General features: G+C 37.1%; 1 protein-coding gene across 1 annotated transcript in view; it reads right to left on the reverse strand.

The window, feature by feature from the left end:
- KPNA1 (karyopherin subunit alpha 1) overlaps positions 1-21,382 on the reverse strand; it is a 51,593-nt gene that overhangs the window by 26,982 nt on the left and 3,229 nt on the right. The window contains exons 2-3 of the mRNA XM_080918909.1: positions 10,107-10,240; positions 4,804-4,911 (exon numbers count right to left, since the gene is read on the reverse strand). Coding sequence (XP_080775035.1) covers positions 4,804-4,911; positions 10,107-10,235 — 237 coding nt within the window. The 5' untranslated portion in view covers positions 10,236-10,240. The remainder of the gene's footprint in view (positions 1-4,803; positions 4,912-10,106; positions 10,241-21,382) is intronic.

The following is a 21,382-nucleotide window of genomic DNA, read 5'->3' on the forward strand; positions in this document are numbered from 1 at the left end:
CAACTACTCCATACATTACTCATCTCTATCCTGTTCTTTTATTATGAGGATATCACATCTGAGGCTGGCCTCAAACTCTATGTAGCCAAGACAGAACCTTGAACTTCTGATCTTGCCACCAATTCCTAAGCATCGAACTTAGGCATGGCCACCAGACCCAATTTATGTGGAACTGGGGATTGAACCCAAGGCTTTGTTTTATTTCTAGGTAAGCACTCTGCTACCTGAGACATCCATCCCCAGCCTATTTAATCACATACCAAATTCCTATCACTACGAGGTGGTTTTCCTAGTTATTTGTTAATATCTGAGCTTCCAAATTAGTATAATCTTCGTGATACCCAATAACCCTGTCTTTTATTTATTTTTCCAACAGATTATACTAGAGACATAATATTGTATATATTAATAGGGTGGTATTAAGCATTTCTATACATATTAATCACTACTACTAATAGCTGTCATACAAGAAATGTTCAACTAACACTTTGTAAAGGAGGTGGTAGTAATCTTCCAGAAACCACAGATTCTAACCACTGCCAAAATCAAAATTTGAGTCCTTAAAGACTGATTCCTGAGTACAAAAGTGTTCAAGAGACTACTTCATATGTCTTCATATATGCAAAAATGTACACCTATGTATACATAATAGTGCCTTATATGATAAACAACTATCTTTTTCTCCTTTTTATATTCCTCACTTCAGATTTATATCATGGTATTTAAGTTACAGGACATCAAGAAGAAGAGTGAACATTACACAAAGATTTTTGCATCCTCTTCTAGGGAAAAGGTTGGTTACATAAAAGCTATACCATTTTAGACGAAGGCATAACTTCCTTATCTTGATTTGAAGCTCCGTATGGTTTAAAAAATATATGTATGCCTAATAAGAAGTAGATTCTGATAGCTAATTTTATGTGTTGACCAGATTACCTAGACAAATATTAGTCTAAAAGTTACTCTGAAAGTATTTTAGATGTTATTAACATTTAAATCAGGACATCTGAACAGAACAGATTATGATCGCTTTTCCTAATGTGGGGCAAACTTAATTAGCTATAGGCCTTTTAGACTGAGGTTTCCATGAAGGAAGAGAATTCAGTCTGACTATAACAACAATTCTTCCTGAGTTTCCAGCCTGCTGACCTGCCCTCCAAACTACTTGGTTACTAGCTCCCATCATAAAAGTCCCTCCATTCCCTCCGCCCTTCCATCCCACCTTTTCCCAGTCTCTCTCCATGTTTCTTTCTCCAATAAACACTGACTAATACATCTAGAACATTACATTCTGAAGAGGTAGCTAAGTGGTTAAGAGTACATACTGCACTTGCAGAAAGATCCATGTTCTGGTCCTAGAACTCACACTGGGCCACTCACAAGTATCTGTAACTCCCATTCCACTTCTGTCCTCCTCAGGTACAAGTATGCACCCACAGAGAGACATCTTTTAAAAACACTACTACATTTACTTAGCATCCCCTTTAGTATTTGGAAAGACAGACTGCCTGCCTGTCTGTCTGACCGTGAACTCACTTTGTAGACCTAGCTTGCCTTGAACTCAAAAGATCTGCTTGCCTGGCCCTCCAGTGTGCTGGGATTAAAGGTGTGCACCAGAGAGACAGATGCAGATCTTCTAAAGGCCTAAAAAATATTTATTACAAACTGATTAAAATGTTGGCCACAATTTCTATGTTTGGGGAAAACCCAATCTCTCTTGGTCTAGGCAAACTGTACACATTCCCTTACCAACAATCCCTTAATACATTCTCATCAATGTTTGAGACCACCATTTGTGGTGCTGGGATGCAGCTCATTGGCCGAGCTCTTCTAGTACACACAAGTTCCTAAGTTAACCAATAAAAAACAAAATTGCTCCATTTGTTTTCTAATAAAATCTGGGATGGATATAATTATTACTACTCAGAGGTAAGTTCTGAAATACTTCCTTAGGTATAGCTACTTTATATATCTAATATGCCTTATATATATTATAGATTTAACACTCACCTATGTCTATATACATTTTATATTTTTGCCCATTTATACTTAGCTTAATAATGACCTCTTATTATTAAAATAGTCAAAACTGTAGTCTAGACTGAGTATGTTTTATTCTGTAGTATGGTTATGGCTTGAATTTATTTTGAGACATTTGTCCAACTTTGGATCCATTTTCATCTCTCAGTTTTAACTATTTGTGTTGTATGATCAGAATGGTACTTTAGTGAGCCTGTGTTATCTATGATTTGTACTGGAGCTCTCTCAATTCATTTCTATAAAGCAGATGTAATTGGTCAGTGTGTCATCACTTCCTCTTGGTGCCAATCTCAAACTAAACTGAATCATAAAAATTTAAGTTCCTCTCTGTTCAGAGTTCATTCGCCTCAAAGATAAGTTTCTTTCTTTTGGGGGTGCTTATAGGGGTAGGGTGGAGGTAGGGGATTGAGACAGCATTTTTCTGTATAAACCTGACTGTCCTGGAACTCAGTTTGTAGACCAAGCTGGCCTCAAAAAGAGATCTGCCTGCCTCTGCCTCCCAAGTGCTGGGGGTGGGGGGGTGGTGAAGGCATGCACCACCATCACACTCTAAATTTCCAGAGATGTTTCAAGAACATGGGCCCTTAACTATTGCTGTCTCTTTTTCTCTTAATAATTATTTATTTATTTTATGTATGAGTACACTGTCACTGTCTTTAGACACAGCAGAAAAGGGCATCAGATTCTATTATAGATGGTTGTGAGCCACCATGTGGTTGCTGGGATTTGAACTCAGGACCTCTGGAAGAGCAGTCAGTGCTCTTAACTGCTGAGCCACCTTTCCAGCCCACTATTACTGTCTCTTAAGTTCAGATTAAGTTCAAGATTTATTTATCAGAATATAAAACTCAAATGCCATTTTTTTGCCATGAAAAGCACAGTTCTAAAACAATGACAGAATAAGAGTACAGTTGCAATAAAATGACGTGGCAGCCATAGATATCAAGGAACCATAAATACACCACTGCCAACTGAAAGGCCAACCTTAACGGTCTACACAAGATGTAATTCTAACCATGGTATCCTGGCACAGGCAAAACCATGGAGAGAATAATATAATCAGTGGCTTTGGGGGGAGGGATAAATTGAGGAGTTTTAATGCAGTAAAACTATGTATGATCCTACTAAGAGAGGACCCAAAAATAAATTTCAGACTCCAGGTAAGAAGGTATGTTAACAGCAGCTCATTAACTAATGTACCGCTCTGATGGCTGGGCTAAGGAAGGGAGAAGCTGAACACGTAGGGAGGCAGGGTAGTACAAAGAAATCTTGTGGTTCTATTTTGGTTTGGTTTTTGCTTTTTACTGTTTTGCTGTGAAGCTAAATGTTCTAAAAACTTCACTCTATTAAAAATTCCAGAAGCAATTATATTCTGTCAAATTGTAAAAGGAACTTTCTTTTGTAAACTGGAGAGTTATGCAGTGACATAAAACACAACATCGCATCACATGCCACCATTTATTTGTATAGGAAAAAGGAGAAACATTTGTTTTCCTTCACACACAGAGGTTCTCATAAAGAAGTATCAGTGACTACCAGGAGGAGAAAATATTTGAAATAGCAAAAAAAAAAAAAAAAAAAAAAAAAGAGGGCTGGAGTGTGGCTCAGTAGCAATGCTGTTTGGTCAGCATGAAAAAGACTGAGTTAAATCCCCAGCACCACAAAGATGTGTGTGATTTTATTAAACTATATGAACAGTTCAAGATAGGGGGCTGAAGAGATGGTTCAGCAGTTAAGAGCACTTGCTGTTCTTGCAGAGGACCTGGGTTCAATTCTCAGCACCAACATAGCAGCTCACAACCACCTCTAACTCTAAATCCAAGGAATTCAGCACCTTCTTCCAGCCTCCAGGGGCATCAGGCACACACACATTAATATAGATACCAGCAAAACATTCATACAAATAAAATAAACATATCTTTAAAATATGTAGACTTGCTGTGCAATAATGGTGCACTTGAGAGGCAGAGGCAGATGAATCTCTGTGAGTTCAAGCCTCACCTAGTGAGTGAGTTCTAGGACAGTCAGAGCTACACAGAGAAACCCTGTCTCAAAAAAAAAAAAAAAAAAAAAAAAAACCAGAAATAAGAAAAAAGAAAAAGGAAGAGAAAACACATTTACTAATTGCTCATTATAAAGAAATTTAATGACATTTTCTTAAATTCACAGCATATTTATATAATTAAAATTATTTAATTATAATGCACAGAAACTTGGCGGATCCATTTCAGTATAATTCCTGTATCTTTTATGTAACCCCCAAAACAGTTACAACAAAACTAATACTTCTGACACAGAATCCAGTTTTTCAAATGCATGTTGGTCTATTACGACGACTTTGGGGAGGGTACACATGCCATAGTTGTATGCCATGGTCAGGACAAGGGAGTCCATTCTCACCCTCCACCATATGAGTCAGAGAGTGAGTTCAGGTTTGATGAAAAGTGCCTTTGGTACTGAGCCACCTCGCCCTTCTGTCTTTCCTATGATGCATCCTCTGTACTACACACATTACAAAGTACAATGATACTTGTTTTGGAAACAGTATCTATGAGGTCAATGAGGGTCTGAAACTATCTCTTTCCTCAGATTCCCTAGTGCTGGGATTACAGACAGATATCACCATGCCCAATTAACTAACCTTTCTATTAAACTAAAAAAGAAAAAAGGAAAAAAAAAAAAGAAAAAAAAAAAACCAACATCTCTTACCTTCATCACAATACCACCAAAGATAATAAAAATTCTTTTTATTACCATACTTACTGGTGCCATCTCCATGTTATTTATCTGGGCCTCATGAAAGCCACCATCGGACATAACTTCTTCTTCTGTTTCTTCTTCTGCTGTAGCAACATTTCTTCTCTTGAATAACTGAAAAGTAGAAAAATGTTAGTCACATGATTTTAACACAAGGGAATTCAACACCTTTTTAGTTCTAAAGCTTTGTGCTGCCTTTCTTTTTCTACAGTCTTACAACTGAATCAAGTAATCTTCACACTATCTAGGCCAGTACTCAAGAGCATAAAACTTAAGCAAGAAAAACCTGATATTGAATGAAATAAATGTGGTGGTGGTGATGATGATGACAACAATGACAACCCACACGAATGAAAACTTTGAGCATGTTGACGCCATTTCCCTCAACACTTGATAAGAAACAGTTACAAGGCAGTCTTAACAGTTCTTCAGGGGAAAAAAATGACAAAAGATGCTATTAGAATGATTTAATACTTCATCTTAACAATCTTCAAGGATAGTATATTGAGGTGTCTAGAGTTCCCAATCTCTAGAAATCAATGACAGCAAAGGATGACTATATATAAACAGTATCTTTTAAAGCCTCATTAATTTTCTGAGGCAATACTTTATGTTGTCTAAGTCTTCCAAACCTACTAAGCGTATACCCCTCATCACAATTTGAACTAGCAAAAAGCTAATTGTAACAAGTGACCAACATACTGGAAATCAGCTCTAAAGTTTAGGGATTCAGGGAGATTAAAGCAGTGTTAGATGTAGCTAAAATCTGAAGCTCTACAGAACACACTTTCAACACTACTGGTTCAGCTGATGTCAACGACCTATGCAACTGTGGATAAAGGACTAGGGACAAGTAACTCAAAATGCTTGAAATGGAACTGGGCACTCAGGAGATAAAAGCACAAAGATCTTTGTGAGTTCAAGGCCAGCCTGACCAGCCAGAGCTACACAAGGAGACTACTTCCACAAAAATGTTTAGAATGACACCTGATGTAGCAAATACTCAAGAGTTAACTATTACCACACTTTAAAATATTAATTGGTTTAGTTAACTAATTTAGAGCTGCATAGTCATCTACAACAAAAAAATAACATGCTAATTTTCCTTGTATAGTGAAATAAAGTTTTGTAAACTAAAAAATGTGACTTTTGTGTAAGACATAGAAAGTGACAGAGTGAAGCTTTTCTAAGCCTGTAATCTCAGATATAAAGCCCTGTTGTGGTGGGTGTAGAGACACACACTTTAACCCCAGCATTCAGGACAAAGAGGTAGGCAGGACTGCTCTATGTAGATAATTCTAGTCTAGTCAGGGTTACAAAGGCTACAAAGCCGATGCTTACAAATAAAGAAATGAGAGAGAGGACAGAGGGAAGGAGGAGGGAGGGAAAAGGTATGGGGGGAAGGGAAAAAAGATGCAATCTCATAAAGCTTTACACAAACACTCAAAATTAAATACACCAGGATGGTTTAAAATTAAGAAAAGAGAAATTAAGACCATTCTATAAAGTTTGTCATCTGACTTCAAAGATGTGAATTGTTTAATTAAGCCTACCGTAATGGACATTTTTTTTTAAATACCAACATTTATCATTTTGGACTTCAGAATTGGGAAAATTATACAAAAAGAAAATAAAGTACACAAAGAAGCAATAGTAGCATTTGCAAACCAGTATGAAGGAAAACAGTTTCAACATTCTAAAAGACTCTGCTTGAGGGGCTGAGGCAGAGAGACTGACAGGAGTTCAAGAACAGAGTCTACACAGTGACTACCAAGCCAGTCAGAGCTATGAGGCAGGACCCAGTTACTGCATGCCTTTTCAAAAGTCTACTAAACGACTAACTACAGCAAAAGGCGAGAGTTAATGCTTCTAGAAAAGCAGTCCTCACCTATAAGTCTCGACCCCTTTGGGGGTCAAGGACTCTTTCTCAGAGGTCACCTAAGTCCATCAAATACAAATATTTACATGATTCATAACAGTAGCAAAATTGCAGTTATGAAGTAGCAACAAAATAGTTATAGGGTTAGGGGTCACCACAACATGAAGAATTGTATTAAAGGGTGGCAACATTAAGATTGTTGAGAGCCACTGCTCTAGAAAATACATGAGATGAACCACTACTCTAGAAAACACATGAGATTAACCACTGCTCTAGAAAACACATAAGATTAAGGAGAAAGGATCATTATAAGAAAAAGGTAAGAAATCTCCAGTAAATAAGTCTCAGTACAATAGCTACAGAGCAAGTCCACAGGATAAGCAACATTAACTGATCAAAGAGAAAAAAATTATACTGGGGAAGCAACATCACCCCCAAAATACTAAAGCCAAAAAATTATCTGAAAAGTTTACAAAGTTAGACTAAAAAACAAAAGTTAAAATTAAAAATTAACAGGGTGTAGTAATGTATGCCTCTTAGTCCCAGTAATTGGGAAGTAGAGGCTAGCCTGGTCTACACAGCATGCTCTAGAACAGTCAAAGCTAAACAGTGAAACCCTGTCTCAGAAGCAAACAAGTGAATAACCTAGCTATAGAAAAAAATGACTAAATGTTAGAAATTTTTAAAAAGCTAAAATAGTTTTTTTTTTTTTAAACACATGGGGGCAGGAGGTTTGCTGGAGAGATTACCTCAGTGGTTAAGAACACTGACTGCTCTTCCAGAGGACCTGGGTTCAATTCTGAGTACCTACCTAGTGGTTCATGATCATCTCTAATTCTGAGCCTCTACTGTCTTCCACAGGTACCAAGCACAACAGAGTACACAGACATACATAGAGACAAAATACATAGATAAAATACAGAAATAAAATATTTTTATAAAGGGGTGGAGAGATGGCTCAGTGGTTAAGAGCATTCATTGTTCTTGCAGAGGACCAGCCATCCCAAGTTCATAGCTCCCACATGGCTCACAGTTCCCAGATCTGATAAACTCTTCTGGCCTCTATGGGCCCTGCATGCACATAGTGCACATACATACATGCAGAAAAAATACCTACACACACAACCATATTAAAAAAAATCTTAAAACAAAACAAACGAACAAAAAACCCAAAAAAAACCAAAGTCCATAAAAGAAAATGTAACTATTCAATTCCATGATGGGCACTACACACACAGGAATACAACTGTACTAGAAACCAACGGGAGGGCTGCTGCTATAGAACTTTACCGATCACAATGAACCATCAGTGCACATTTTAAACTCACCAATATGTAGGAATTTCCCAGAATTTAACATCTGCAAGAGTTAAAAATCACCTTATGTCAGAAACTGCCTGTTTATTTTCAAGTATTTTAATGCTCTGTAGCTTCCCCTACTATGTGTGCCAGTCACTCCTAAAGTAGGATTGTAAACAGAAAATGTAACTGCCCAGACAATCATGATCTGTATGTATGTATGACTACCACATACAGAGCAGATAACCTGGACTCATGAGCCAATTGATGGGAAACAACAACAGTCCAGTTTTTACCTGTCATTCCAGAAGGTATTTCTTGTAACTAAAAGTGTCAAATAAGCCTTTATTCAGTATCACTTTGTTTTTTTATGAACTTTATAGCAATATCCTCTGACCAAATCACATCAAGTCAGCAAAATTCTGCAATTCAGTAAACACAAAACAGGTTTTTCTGTACAGGAAAATGTTGGGTTTCATCTATCTGAGTATTAGACAGAGGTCATTTACACACTCTACCTACATAACAAATATTAATTTCTGCTCTACTAGAAGGATAGCACTAACAAATGCAGCAAACATTTTATTCTTAGCATTACCAAATGCTTGCCACACTTCACTCAGACCTGACCACTGGCATGAGCCAGTGACTTTTTCAGATAAATAACAATGCAGCTGTGGGGGACCAACAGTACCAAATGAATTTCTGTTTTCTTGATTGTCACTATCTTACAAACCAAGCATTCAGCACTAATTAGTTTTACCAGTTTTTCCATACAAAACAGAATCTATGAAGTGACAAAGTTAAGATTTCTTTGGGAGGGGTGTCTTTGGCTGGCCTAGAAACTCCCTCTGAGGACCCAGCTGGTCACCAACTTAAAAATACCCGTTTGCCCCTGCTCCCCACCCCACCCGGAGTACTAGGATTAGTGGCAGACCACCATACTCAGCTCAGAATTAAGGTTCCGTTTTAAGATGTTTTTTCTCTGAGTACTCTATCTGCATCTACATGCCAGAAGAGGACAGCAGATCCCATTATGGATGGCTATGAGCCACGGTGGTTGGGAATTGAACTCAGATAACCGCTGAGCCATCTTTCCAGCCCCCAAAGCTAAGATTTTAAATAGAACAATATTCCAGAAAATTAAAGCCCTAGCACAATTTCAGATTTTTATACAATAAATAGGGTAAACTTCCAACTATAACCACAAATGATTTTAGTCAAAAGTATGGTCATTTGTCAATTTATATACTATGGGATGTTGAGCTTCTGCTTTTAGCAATTAAATTAAAAAAAAAAAGTTGTGGAAATTTTATAGCAGAACTGAAACATGAATACGCTATCACAAAAAAATAAAAGTCAGTATGGTGAAACCTTTTTGACACTGACACAAGGCTACAAAGAAAATAAAATCATTACCTACTGGATCAATCACTACCCCAAGTTTTGCTTGTCTTAAGATAGCCTGTAACCTAGACTGTCCTCAAACTAGCAACGATGCTTGTCTCAGCTTCCTGAGCAACTACAGGTGTAAGGTACCACACCAGCTTTGTCCTGCGCATTTTAAAAGCGAGACTAAGTCCTTGATCTTCCTGTACATTTTTATATTTAAAAAACAAATAATTAAAGGCATCCATGAGATGGCTCGATGGCACCTTAGGACCCACACGGTAGACAGAATCAACTCCCACAAATTGTCCTCTGACTTCCACAAACATTCTTGGCTCCAACATGTCTACTCTTACCCTGCCACACAAACATCATGCACACACATTAAATAATAACAGTTTTTATTATTATTATTATTATTATTATTATTATTATTATAAAAGCATTATCCAAAATGTCCTTCTGGGTAAAATACACTGAGAAAAGAAAAGGTGTATCCCAAAGTTATACTTCAAAACATTAGGCATTAGAACTTTACAGAGACACAAAGCAGCCACAGCACATTGATGACAATCACTCAGGTTAAGGTATAGGGTTTATGCAGTTCATAAACCCTCAAACTTTATCTTCAAACTTCTCAAACATTTGTAATGAGAGGCAATGCTCTGTCATCTGAGACTTCAGTTAACATGCAACTTTTAGAGAGATGACTGACAGTTGAGAATGGAACATCCCAGACTTACCTGTTCTTCTCTTTTCTGCTTCCGTAACTGCAGTCCTTCTTCCTCCCTCCTCCTGCGCATCTCATCAGGATTTAGAGATTTGTTCTTGTAACTTTTCAGGCGGAAGTTCTCTTTTCCTGGCGTAGACATGATTTCTAGAAGAGAGAAAACAAATTTTAAGAGTTTTATTATTCAGTGAGCTCAGCCTTTAACATAATACATACATGTATATTATGTGTGTGTGTGTGTATGTAATATATATATATATATATATATATATATATATATATATATATTACATACACACACACACACACTCACCAAAAAGGTTATTTTTCAAATTTTATTTCATTTGTTTATTGAGAGGAAGGATACCAGCACATTGGAGGGCAATCAGCCTGCCAGATGGAACTTGAGTTAAGTCTTAGTGGCAAGCATCTTGCCCCACAGTCTATCTCATGGCCCCTTTTTATTTCTAATACCCTTATTAAAATATTCAACTTAACAGTACTTACTATATTACTGAGTATGTACAACCATCACCAGATTGAACTTGAGTATTTTTATCACCTTAAAAAGAAACCTGTTTCATTTAGCTATCACATTTACTTTAGACATTTCATAGAAACAGAATCATGTGACATGAAATTTTGTTGACAGGCTTCATTTAGCCAAATGCTTTTGTTTTGTTTTGTTTAATGTATGAGTACACTTTAGCTGTCTTCAGACACACCAGAAGAGGGCATCAGATCTCATTACAGACGGTTGTGAGCCACCATGTGGTTGCTCGGAGTTGAACTCAGGACCTCAGAAATAACAGTCAGCGCTCTTAACCACTGAGCCATCTATCTCTCCAGCCCCTAGCTGAATGCTTTTATGATTGATTTTCACTGTAGCAAATTATCAGTATTGTACTTGTCTCTGGCTAACTAACAGTCCATTGTATATGTCTATAACCATTTTATTTATATCTTATCAGCTGAGGGACATTTGGGTTATTTCTACCATTTAGCTACTATGAATTACACTTCTATAAACATTTACAAAAGTTTTGTGAAGATATATTTTCATTTCTTGTGCATTTATAGTTATGAGTGGTCTTGTGGGTCACAGTAAGTCTGTTTTAATCCCTTGAAAAACTGCCAACTGCTTTCTGAGGTGGCCGTATGATTTTATATGTCAACTTCATATGAGTTGAAATTTTCTACATCCTAGCTAATAAAATTTCTTTAATTTAATCACCTTAATATGTATAAGGTGGTATCTCACAGTTTTGATTTGTAATCATCTGATGACTAATGAAGTACAGCAGCTTTTCACAATTATTATCTAAGTATGTATTTCACAGAACCTTTATTTTCAAATTGGGTTTCTTATCTTTTCTTTATTAAGTTGTAAGAGGTTTTTGTCTGTTTTTTATACATTATAGATGAAACTCTTAAAAATCCCAATTTTAGGCTAGTGAGATGGTTCAGTGGTTAAGAGCAGCTGGCACTCTGGCAAAGGCCCTAGGTTTGGCTCCCAGCATCCACACAGTGACTAGTGTCCGTAGCTCCAGCCCATCTGAAGCCCTCTTCTTAACCCAAGGGCACCAAGTACCCACACATACTCACATGCAGGCAAAACATTAATACACATAATTTTTAAATATTAATTTTAATGAAAGTTCTAATTTATTTTCTTTTCTTATTCATACTTTTGATGTCATATGTAGAAAAGTCTTTAACCTTATGTTCCTAAGACTTTTAAACAGATTTTCTTTTATAGTGGTCCATTTCAAGTTAATGTTTGCATCTGATATGCAGTCAAAAGTTGAATTTCATTCTTTTGCATGCCTATACAATTTTTCATATGGTATTTGGTGATCTTTCAATAATCTTGACTGGCTATAGAATGCATACTGTGACTGCCCAAAATTTATGTAAGAAATCCTAAGTCCCAGTATGAGATATCTCCAGTATGATTTAGTCATGATGGCAGACCCCTCAGAAATGAGATTAATTCCTCTATAAAACACACAACCAGTTGTGCATAGCAATGTATGCCTTTATTCACTCCCAGCACTCGAAGCATAGGTAGGTAGATCTCTGAGTTGAGGCCAACCTGGTCTACATATTAAGGTGCAGGAAAGCCAGGGCTACAGAAACTATAAGATGGTGAAGTGTTTACCTCTCCCTTCTGTCAAGTGAAAAGAACCATAACACAAACTCTTGCCAAAGACTAAATGTGCCAGACCTTGGCCTTGTACTTTCTAGCCTCCCAGAACATGAGAAGTTCATTTCTGTTGCTTATGAAGCATAACAGCTGCCTGACAGTACTCTTGCTGATTACAAGTTTGCATATATATATCTATATCTCTAGCCTAGTTTTCATTTTTCTAACAGTAATTTTTTAATCTTTATTTCAATGTGTGTGTGTGTGTGTGTGTGTGTGTGTGTGTGTGTGTTTATGTATATGCACCATGTACATGCCTGGTGCCCCTCAGGACACCAGAAGAGGGGATTAGATGCCCTGGAACTCAAGTTACAGACAACTGTGAGCCACGATGTAAGTGCTGGGGAACAAACCCAGGTCTTCTGCAGGAACAAGTGTTCTGCACTGATCTGTCCAGCCCAGGAAATGCTCTTAAACACTAAACCTGCTTTCCATGGGTGCACTCCACTGTGTTGAGAAGCTTCTTTCCTACATGAGTGTTTCCACTGCTGAAAAAAAAAAATTGGATTTTTGTCAAGTGCTTTATCTACTGAAATGTACTTTTTAATTTTACTTATAATATATTACACTAAGATGTTTTAGATTGAAATCTATCTTGCATCTCTAGGAAAGAAAATCTACTTGACTATGATGTGTTAAGACTTTTTCACTATTGAACTTCATTTGTCCTCTGTTGAGAACTGTGTTCAAGTTATGATGTTGACATGTACTTTTCTTGTGAATACCTTAACTGGCTTTGGTATAAGAGTTTATAGTATGGTCTTTATAAAATGGAAGACTTTGTGAAGAATTGGTACTGAGTCTTCTCAGTACTAGTGTCTGGTAGAATTAAGGAGTGAAGCAGCAAGCCTAAGCTTTTCTCTGTGAGCAGCCTGTTCTATAGCCCACACCTTTTATTCCTTCCTCTAGGCCTTTATTGTGACACAACTGCTGATCATATTTTTATAATCCTTTTATTATAAGGGAGCAAGCTAGTAATGTCCCCAACTTTCCTTCAGTAATCCTCCCCTTTCCTATGGTTTTGCTTTCCCAAGTTCCAGATACCATAATAAACCACAATCTAAACCTAGGAAATTCCAGAAATAAGTAACTCATAAGTTTTACACTGCTATCATTCTCATTGTTGTAGAAATCTCACACCATCTCACTCTGTATTATCAGGTGAGTAAATCATTGCTTTGTCCAGTATAGTCATGTTATACTATACTACTGCCTACTTGTTAGTAACTAAACATCTGTCATCACATCAACTGTTGGTATACTGCAATGCTTCTATGTACAGGTTCAGTATTACTCAGTTTCAAATACCTATTGAGGAAAAAGGAATATCTCCCCAAAAGGCAAGGGAGAAATACTGGACTTGATTTACAGTTTGTTTCCTCACTGACCTACTACCTAATTGTTCTGTCCACTACTGAAAGTACAGTAATGAAGTATCCCCACTCTTACCAATTTTTTCAGTTATCCTTTCATTTCTCTCTCTGAATTTGTCATAGAAGATGCTTTTGCCTCAATTCATTTAATAACAGCTCTACTCTCTGCCAATCTATATCCAAACCTCATTGACTAAAGATGCTATTTTTATTATATTCAAACATTATACCTTTCCATCACGCTATCCCTCCTGTAAACTTGAAGATATCCTAAATGGGCTAAACATTTAACAGCTAAAATATTAATAATGGGACACCATAAAATATATTTTTCTTTTTCTAATGCATATTGATGTCTTTTTTTTTTTGCGCATATGTCTGTATATCAATCATGTGCCTGTTTGGTGCTCAAAGAGAAGGTGGCATTGAATCGCCTAGGATTACAGTTATAGACAGTTGTGAGCCATCATGTGGGTACTGGAAATTGAATCCTCATACTCTGCAAGAACAGCCAGTGAGTGCTCTTAATTGCTGAGCCATCTCTCTAAGCCTCCAAATGCAAACACTCTTAATTACATTATAAGAAATGAGATGCCATCTTATTAAAAAAAAAAATGTGAAAAAATAAAATAGAAAAGGAAAATATGTGACTTTAACATGAGAAACTAAAACTACAAGAAAATATTACTGCAAAATCAGAAAGATTTGAGTTACATATAAACCCTAAGAAGCGTGGGGTAGGTTCCTAATAATACTGAGTGTATTGGAAGTTTCTTTCCATCCTCTGCTCCCCCAAATGGCTTTACTGGCTAAGTAGAGAACTACAAAGCTGAGCACCTGCAAATGCAGAACAAGGTGATTAATGCTACCCACCAATCAGGAAGCTTCACAAGATCTTCTGAATATATAGAAGCTAAAAACTAGGCTACCACTTGAAAGTCAATGAAATAGCCAGATTGTTTCACCTGTTCTCTGAAGATAGTCAAACAAACCTCCTAATCCTTTCAGATGCTGGGAGCAAAGAAACTGAACCAGAAAGTCTGAGACAGTGTTCCAGTGCAAGCTGAACCAACAAGCCACTCCCACAAAACTGCAAGTTTGGTTTTCGGAACTACACTCTAAAGTGAAAAGATGACAAGTCTCAGTGGATGGAAATATAAGAGAAATAAGGGAACAAAAGAAAATGCCAACACACACAAACTATTATCAATATTCTCTCTCAATAAGGAACTGGAGAGTTTGCTCAGTGGTTAAATGCACATGCTGCTCAGAGGACCTGACTTTGGTTCCCAGCACTCATATCAGACAGTTCACAACTCCAGCTCCAGGAACTCCAACACTCTCTAACACCCTCTTCTGGCCTCTGAGGGCAGTCACACACATATTCTAATCTTTAAGATTTAAAAAAAAAGGGGGGGGGGAGAAAAAATAGCAAAGACAATAAAAAATTAAGCCACTTAAAATAAAAGAGTTCTAATATTGACTGGAGAGATGGCTCAGTGGTTAAGAGCACCAAATGCTCTTCCAAAGGTCCTAAGTTCAAATCCCAGCAACCACATGGTAGCTCACAACCATCTGTGATGAGATCTGATGCCCTCTTCTGGTGTGTCTGAGGACAGCTACAGTGTACTTATATATAATAAATATTTTTTAAAGAGTTTTAATATTCAAGTAAAAAGTTGCAAAAAGACAAAATTAAAATATTATAGACAAAGTGATACGTGGTGCAGGGAGATCACCAAAGTCAAAGCCCTTAATCAAGGCCCTTAATCCAATCCCAAGTAGCTGATAGTTAGGAGCTAAGGATAATACGGAATCATTTACCAATTTGAGAATAGCTACTCAATGAAATACCAAGAACAAAATTAACAGAAAGATGACATAGACCTTTTTTCAAGTTTAAAAATCAACAGACCATTAAAATTCAATGTCCTCAACTCTGAATGGTGCTACATACCTGCAAACCCATTTGCTGGGCAGAGCAGGAGAAGGCAAAAATCAATCCCTAGCTTGAGACCAGTCGACGCTAAACAGTGTTTCAACAAATCTTACATCCACGAGCAACTTCAGCAAATCAGAAAGCCAACAAGGAACTATTAAAAATAAAACTAAAAAAAAAAAAAAAAAAAAAAAAAAAAAAAAAATCTGCTCAAATTCATCAGCTGTAAGTAAGCCTGTAGGGCATTTTCTTAATTAGTGATTGATGTGGGAGGACCAGTGCATTGTAGGTGTGGGCACCCCTGGGCTGTTGGTCCTAAGTTCTATAAGAAAATAGGCTGAGTAAGCCTTGAGGAGCAAACCAGAAAGCAGCACCCCTCCATGGACTCTGCATCATCAGTTCCTGTCTCAGATTCCTGCCATGCATGAGTTCCTGTCCTTCTTTCAATGAACTGTTATGGACATGTAAGCTAAATAAACCTTTGGTCTTGGTGTTTCGTCATTTCAATATTAACCCTAACTAGGACAAATGGCAAATGCTCTTAACATCTTTGCTATCTGCAGTACCAATTCCAGTGTTTTTACTAAACATAAAATCTCTGCTTGTACAGAAAACATAATAATTAATTTTAGAAAGTAAAAACTTGTAATATTTTCCTATAATTCATCCTCAGCAGATATTAAGACAATGTATCTTCATATTGCACTGTATTAGAAGGCTTGATTTTTTAATTTTCTATGTCAGTTAAAAAGAATAATTCTTCACTTGAATTTTGGCTTGGTAGGACCAGGACAGATTTCCAAGCACTTCTGAAATAACTGCCAGGATAATGCTACCACTTTGTACTAGGTATTTACATAAAATAATAGTCTCAGCACTGCTAATTATAAAATCAAAATATCAATCAACTTTGAAAGGCGCTGAAGATATTCACGCCTTACAACAAACATTTACCCAAGATTTAATGCTTCATATAAAAATAAACACACAATCAACTCATACAAATTTGCTTTAGTCTTTAGTAAATGGTAAAAGTACATTTATATCAAAGAATTATTTTAAATTAATTTCTGGGGGTTGGAGAGAGGTCCTGAGTTCTAAGCAACCACAAAGTGGCCCACAACCTAAAGGGATCTGATGCCCTCTAGTATGTCTGAAGACAGCATATACATAAATAAATCTTTAGAAAAAAATAAAATAATTTCTTTGTGATTCGTTATCAGAAAATGTTTGATCTGCCTTCCTATTCATATTATGCCTACATACTTTGGCTGCATAAAAATTTCTTGGGCAAAAACGGCCTCTAGCGGAGGATGTTATACACATCCACCTTGATATATATTTTACAACTATGAATATTCACAGCTGAACTACATAGAGTACTATGAGTCCACAGTGCTACAGGAAAGAAATGAAAGTAGGGCTCAGAAATTCAAGACAGATAATTTAAGCTATCCTGTATAATCTGAAGTATCAAAATTGAGATGCAATCAACATTAAATTCTTTTTACCTAAAGGACAAGAAATAATAAAATTTTCAAACCTCAGAGGCAAATTTCCAGTTTTTAAGGGTCTACAGAATGCTTTTTTTATAATTTATTTATGTAGGCATATGGATGTTTTGTTTGCACAAAAGATGATATTAGATCTTAAAGACTGCAGTAACAGACAGTTGTGCGCCACTCTATATGTGTGCTGAGATTTAAACTCAGAGCCTCTGGAAGAATAGCCAATGTTCTTAATCATTGAGCCATCTTTCCAGCCCTGAAATGCTCTTTAAAAAAAAGAAAGAAAGAAAGAAAGAAAGAAAGAAAGAAAGAAAGAAAGAAAGAAAGAAAGAAAGAAAGAAAGAAAGAAAGAAAGAAAGAAAGAAAAGAAAAGTAAAGTAAAAAGTGGTAGTTGTGGGGAGAGGGGTTGATGATAAAACATAACTCAGTTCTTGTCTACCATGTTGGGATTCCATCCCTGGTACCACATTAAAGAAAAAAAAATTCAGATGCTAGAAAGAGCACAGAGACTTGGGAACACCGCTCTTCCAGAGGACCTGGTTTCAATTCCCAGCACCCACATCGGGTAGCTCACAACTGTTCTAACTCTAATTACAGAAGATGTGACTCCCTCTTCTAGCCCCTAGGGCTACCAGGTAGTAGCATGTAGACAAAACACCCATACACATAAAAATAAAACTGAAGACGCTGGAGAGAGATGGCTCAAGAGTTAAAAGCATTAGGTGCTATTGTAAAGGTCCTGAGTTCAATCCCCTGCAACCATATGGTGGCTCACAACCATATGTGATCTCTTCTGGCAGACATGAAGTTAGAGTACTCATATACATAAAAATAAATAAATCTTAAAAAAACAAAAAAAAATTGAAAAAAACAAAAGTAAAACAATGTTCTAAGAAGAGGAGGAGGAGGAAGAGGAGGAGGAGAAAGCAATTCATAGTGGTGCATGGCTTTAATCCTAGTCCTAGGAAGGTGCTTGAAAGAATATAAGAAGTTTGAGGTGAGGTCATCTATCTTCTAGGCCAAACTGTACACACACACACACACACACACACACACACACACACGGGGGGGGGGGGGATATGAAATGTCAAAGGTTAAAAATATTCTAAAAAGGTTTTGGGACATTTGAGAAAAGGGGAGGAACTAACCCTCAAAACTGGGAGGTTGGGGAGATATTCTCAAGCATAAAAACTTGAATTCTGATCCTCAGCACTCAGGTAAAGGTCAGATATGACACAAATCTGTAAGCCCAGAGCTGAGGTAGAGGGATCCTGTCCCAACGTTCAGCTCCTAGTTCAGCAAGAGACCCTATCTTCAAATAAAACTGAGGGCTGGAGTCAGTTACTAATGTGTTCTTGCAGAGGGCACACACTCCATCCATGTATGGCATCTCACAACTGCCTGAGACTCCGACAGGGACTGCAAATCCTGAGGACACTGCCACCTGACCTCATGTGCAAATACCTACAAAGTCACACATAATTAAAAATAAAAGAGTGAGACTGAGGATACCTGATGCCTTTGGCATTCACACTCATGTGCACACATGTGCATGCACACCCAGGCACAGGTGTGTACACCACACATTTTTAAAATGGCTTGAAATAACAACATGGAAGGAAGCAGTAGAGATTCTACTTCTACTGAACCTTGAATGGAAATAAATTTTCAATCCTAATTCCATACCCAGCAAAATTATAGGTCAATGTGAAAACACAATTTTTAAAAAGCTCACTCAACCACGATCTGAAAAGTTATTACTGCCATGTGTCAGGCAATTATCAAGAGGACACACTCTGGGAGCTGGATAGATGGCACTGGCTGATTTTCTAGAGGTCCTTAGTTCAATTCCCAGCAACCACATGGTGGCTCACAACCATCTGTAATAGGACCCAATGTCCTCTTCTGGTGTGTCTGAGGACAGCTATAGTGTACTCATATACATTAAATGTTTTTTTAAAAGGACATATTCCAAAGAAATTAATAAAGAAAAGAAAAAACAGGGAGAAAAGATGAGGATAACATAGGGCCATCCGGAGACAACAATGTGAACAAACACAGATGAAAACCACCAATCCAGGCTGTGCTAACAGAATGAAGGAACAAGGATTTTTTTTGGCACACACCTCTAGTTCTAACACTTGGAAATGAGAGGCAGAAGAATTTTGAGTTCCAGGACAACCTCATAAAGGCAAAAAAACAAAAGATGATTCCAAAAAAGAGCTCAAGAAATGAAGCCACTCTACCCCCAAAACATAATTAACTCCTTCATAAACATCAACTGGTTAGCAGGAAATTATCTCATAGTAGTCTATATGCTTTGGCTGCATTTACAGTTGTATTAACAGAACCTATGATAACTCTATTATAAACAAGGGAGGGCCAGTGCAAGTTTAGGTCAAGCTGATAATGTAACACCAAGGAATATTTTTCTCTGAGGAACATCAATACTAAAACTATTCTAGCAAGAAATAATCCAGAGCCTGGCATGGTTAGGAGTACCTTTAGTCCCAGCACTTGGGAAACTGAGGCAGGCAAGCAGATCTCTGAGCTAGAGGCCAGCCTGGTCTACAAGAGTTCCAGGACAGCCAGTGCTATACCTGTCTCAAAAAAAAAAAAAAAAAAAAAAAAAAAAAAAAAAAAAAAAAAGGGAAAGGGAAAAAGAGGAGGAGAAAAGGAAGAAAGGAAGCCAGGAAGCTTGATGCACAACCTTGATCCCAGCACTCTGGGTGGATCCAAGTCTGTGACTAAGAGGTCAGCCTGATCTACATATCAAGTTCCAGGGAGCTAGAACTATACAGTGAGACCATTAACAGCAACAATAATAACAGTAATATTGTTAGGGCTGTAACTCAGTGGTAGCTCATGTGCCTCAAAATGCCCAAAGACCTTCATTTAAGCCCCAGAACTAAAAGGGGGGAAAAAAAAAAAAAAGGTGAGGGTGGTAGGAGCAATAAAAAGAAAATATTTATCAGTACAGAGCTGTGCAATACTTAACAGAAAAAGTAACACCTAAAAGTCCAGAGAGTGGAACAGGTGTGGCCGTTTGTTCTTGTTATCCTATTTTTAAATTGAGGTAAATTTAATGGTCATAAAATAAGGAACTTAAGACAATCCCTTAACTATAAATAAGTTCATCCTCTAGTTTGTTCTGATGCAAAGACTGAACTGCTGATAAAGCCAAACTTTAAAGATTGGTATAAACATATCCCGAACAGCCTTAAAGCTTGAATCTTGCTTGGTGCCACCACTTACTGTGAAGTGGGGTAAGTTACCTAATGAGAGAGCAAGACAATCTCCTTCTCAAAGTGGCTTTGCAAGGATAATAACTGAAAAACATCTGATGTAGACAAGGCTGACCCAGAATGTATTTTACTACTTTCTGTGAGTCTTTCTATTCCTCAGTTAGAAGCCCTCATTCTGACCCCAAGCTGTCTTGTGGGTCACAAAGCATAAGAGACACATGGACAACTCAGCACATATCCTTATTCATGCTGGGAAACTATTCATGATGAGCAAGCAGACTTATCTTTGTATATGAAGGACAGCATTATTCCTGTTATATGAAGAGGATTATCCCCATTATCCACATTCTGAATTATTGCCAGCTCTCAAAAATTATTCCAATTAGTCTACAACATTGGGAAAGAATCAGGTTTTCCCCTCCATTGAAGTTGTTAATGTCTTCAAAACAAAAAACAAAAAACAGAAACTATGATTCATCAGTCTTCATTCCCACATTTTCTATGGCCTGCTTCACAATCCTAACAAGTTCTATCTGTACTGCATCAATTCAGCTAAATAAACTGTCATAGTCAATGTTTTCTTTGATTATTACACCTAAATTCACAAGCCCCACAGAGTACAAAGTTAACAAAACAAGAGCAATAAGGGTTTATTTTTATCAATAAGTCAGTCACTGAACCAATCAAAGATCTTTGGTTTGATTTATGTAAGCCAAGTAGGCCTACTTTGTGCTGAGGATAACTCTGAACTCCCGATTTCTTCTCTCCCTCCCAAATACTGGTTCTAACCCTAGGAATGAAAAGATATAATTCTACTCTCCATTTGTGGGAAAAGATAAAATGATAAAATAATTGAAAGTAACAGATAACAACAAAATAGCTCAAAAAATGACTGTATGGTATAAGACAATTTATGACATAGTAGAGACTGAAATGAAGAAAATCACAAATACTAAACCCATCAAGCCTATCAGTCAACACAGAAACAATACTGCTGCTTACAATTATTAGTCTAATA

The sequence above is a fragment of the Micromys minutus genome, assembly GCF_963924665.1.
Source record: "Micromys minutus genome assembly, chromosome: 7".
NCBI lineage: Eukaryota > Metazoa > Chordata > Mammalia > Rodentia > Muridae > Micromys > Micromys minutus.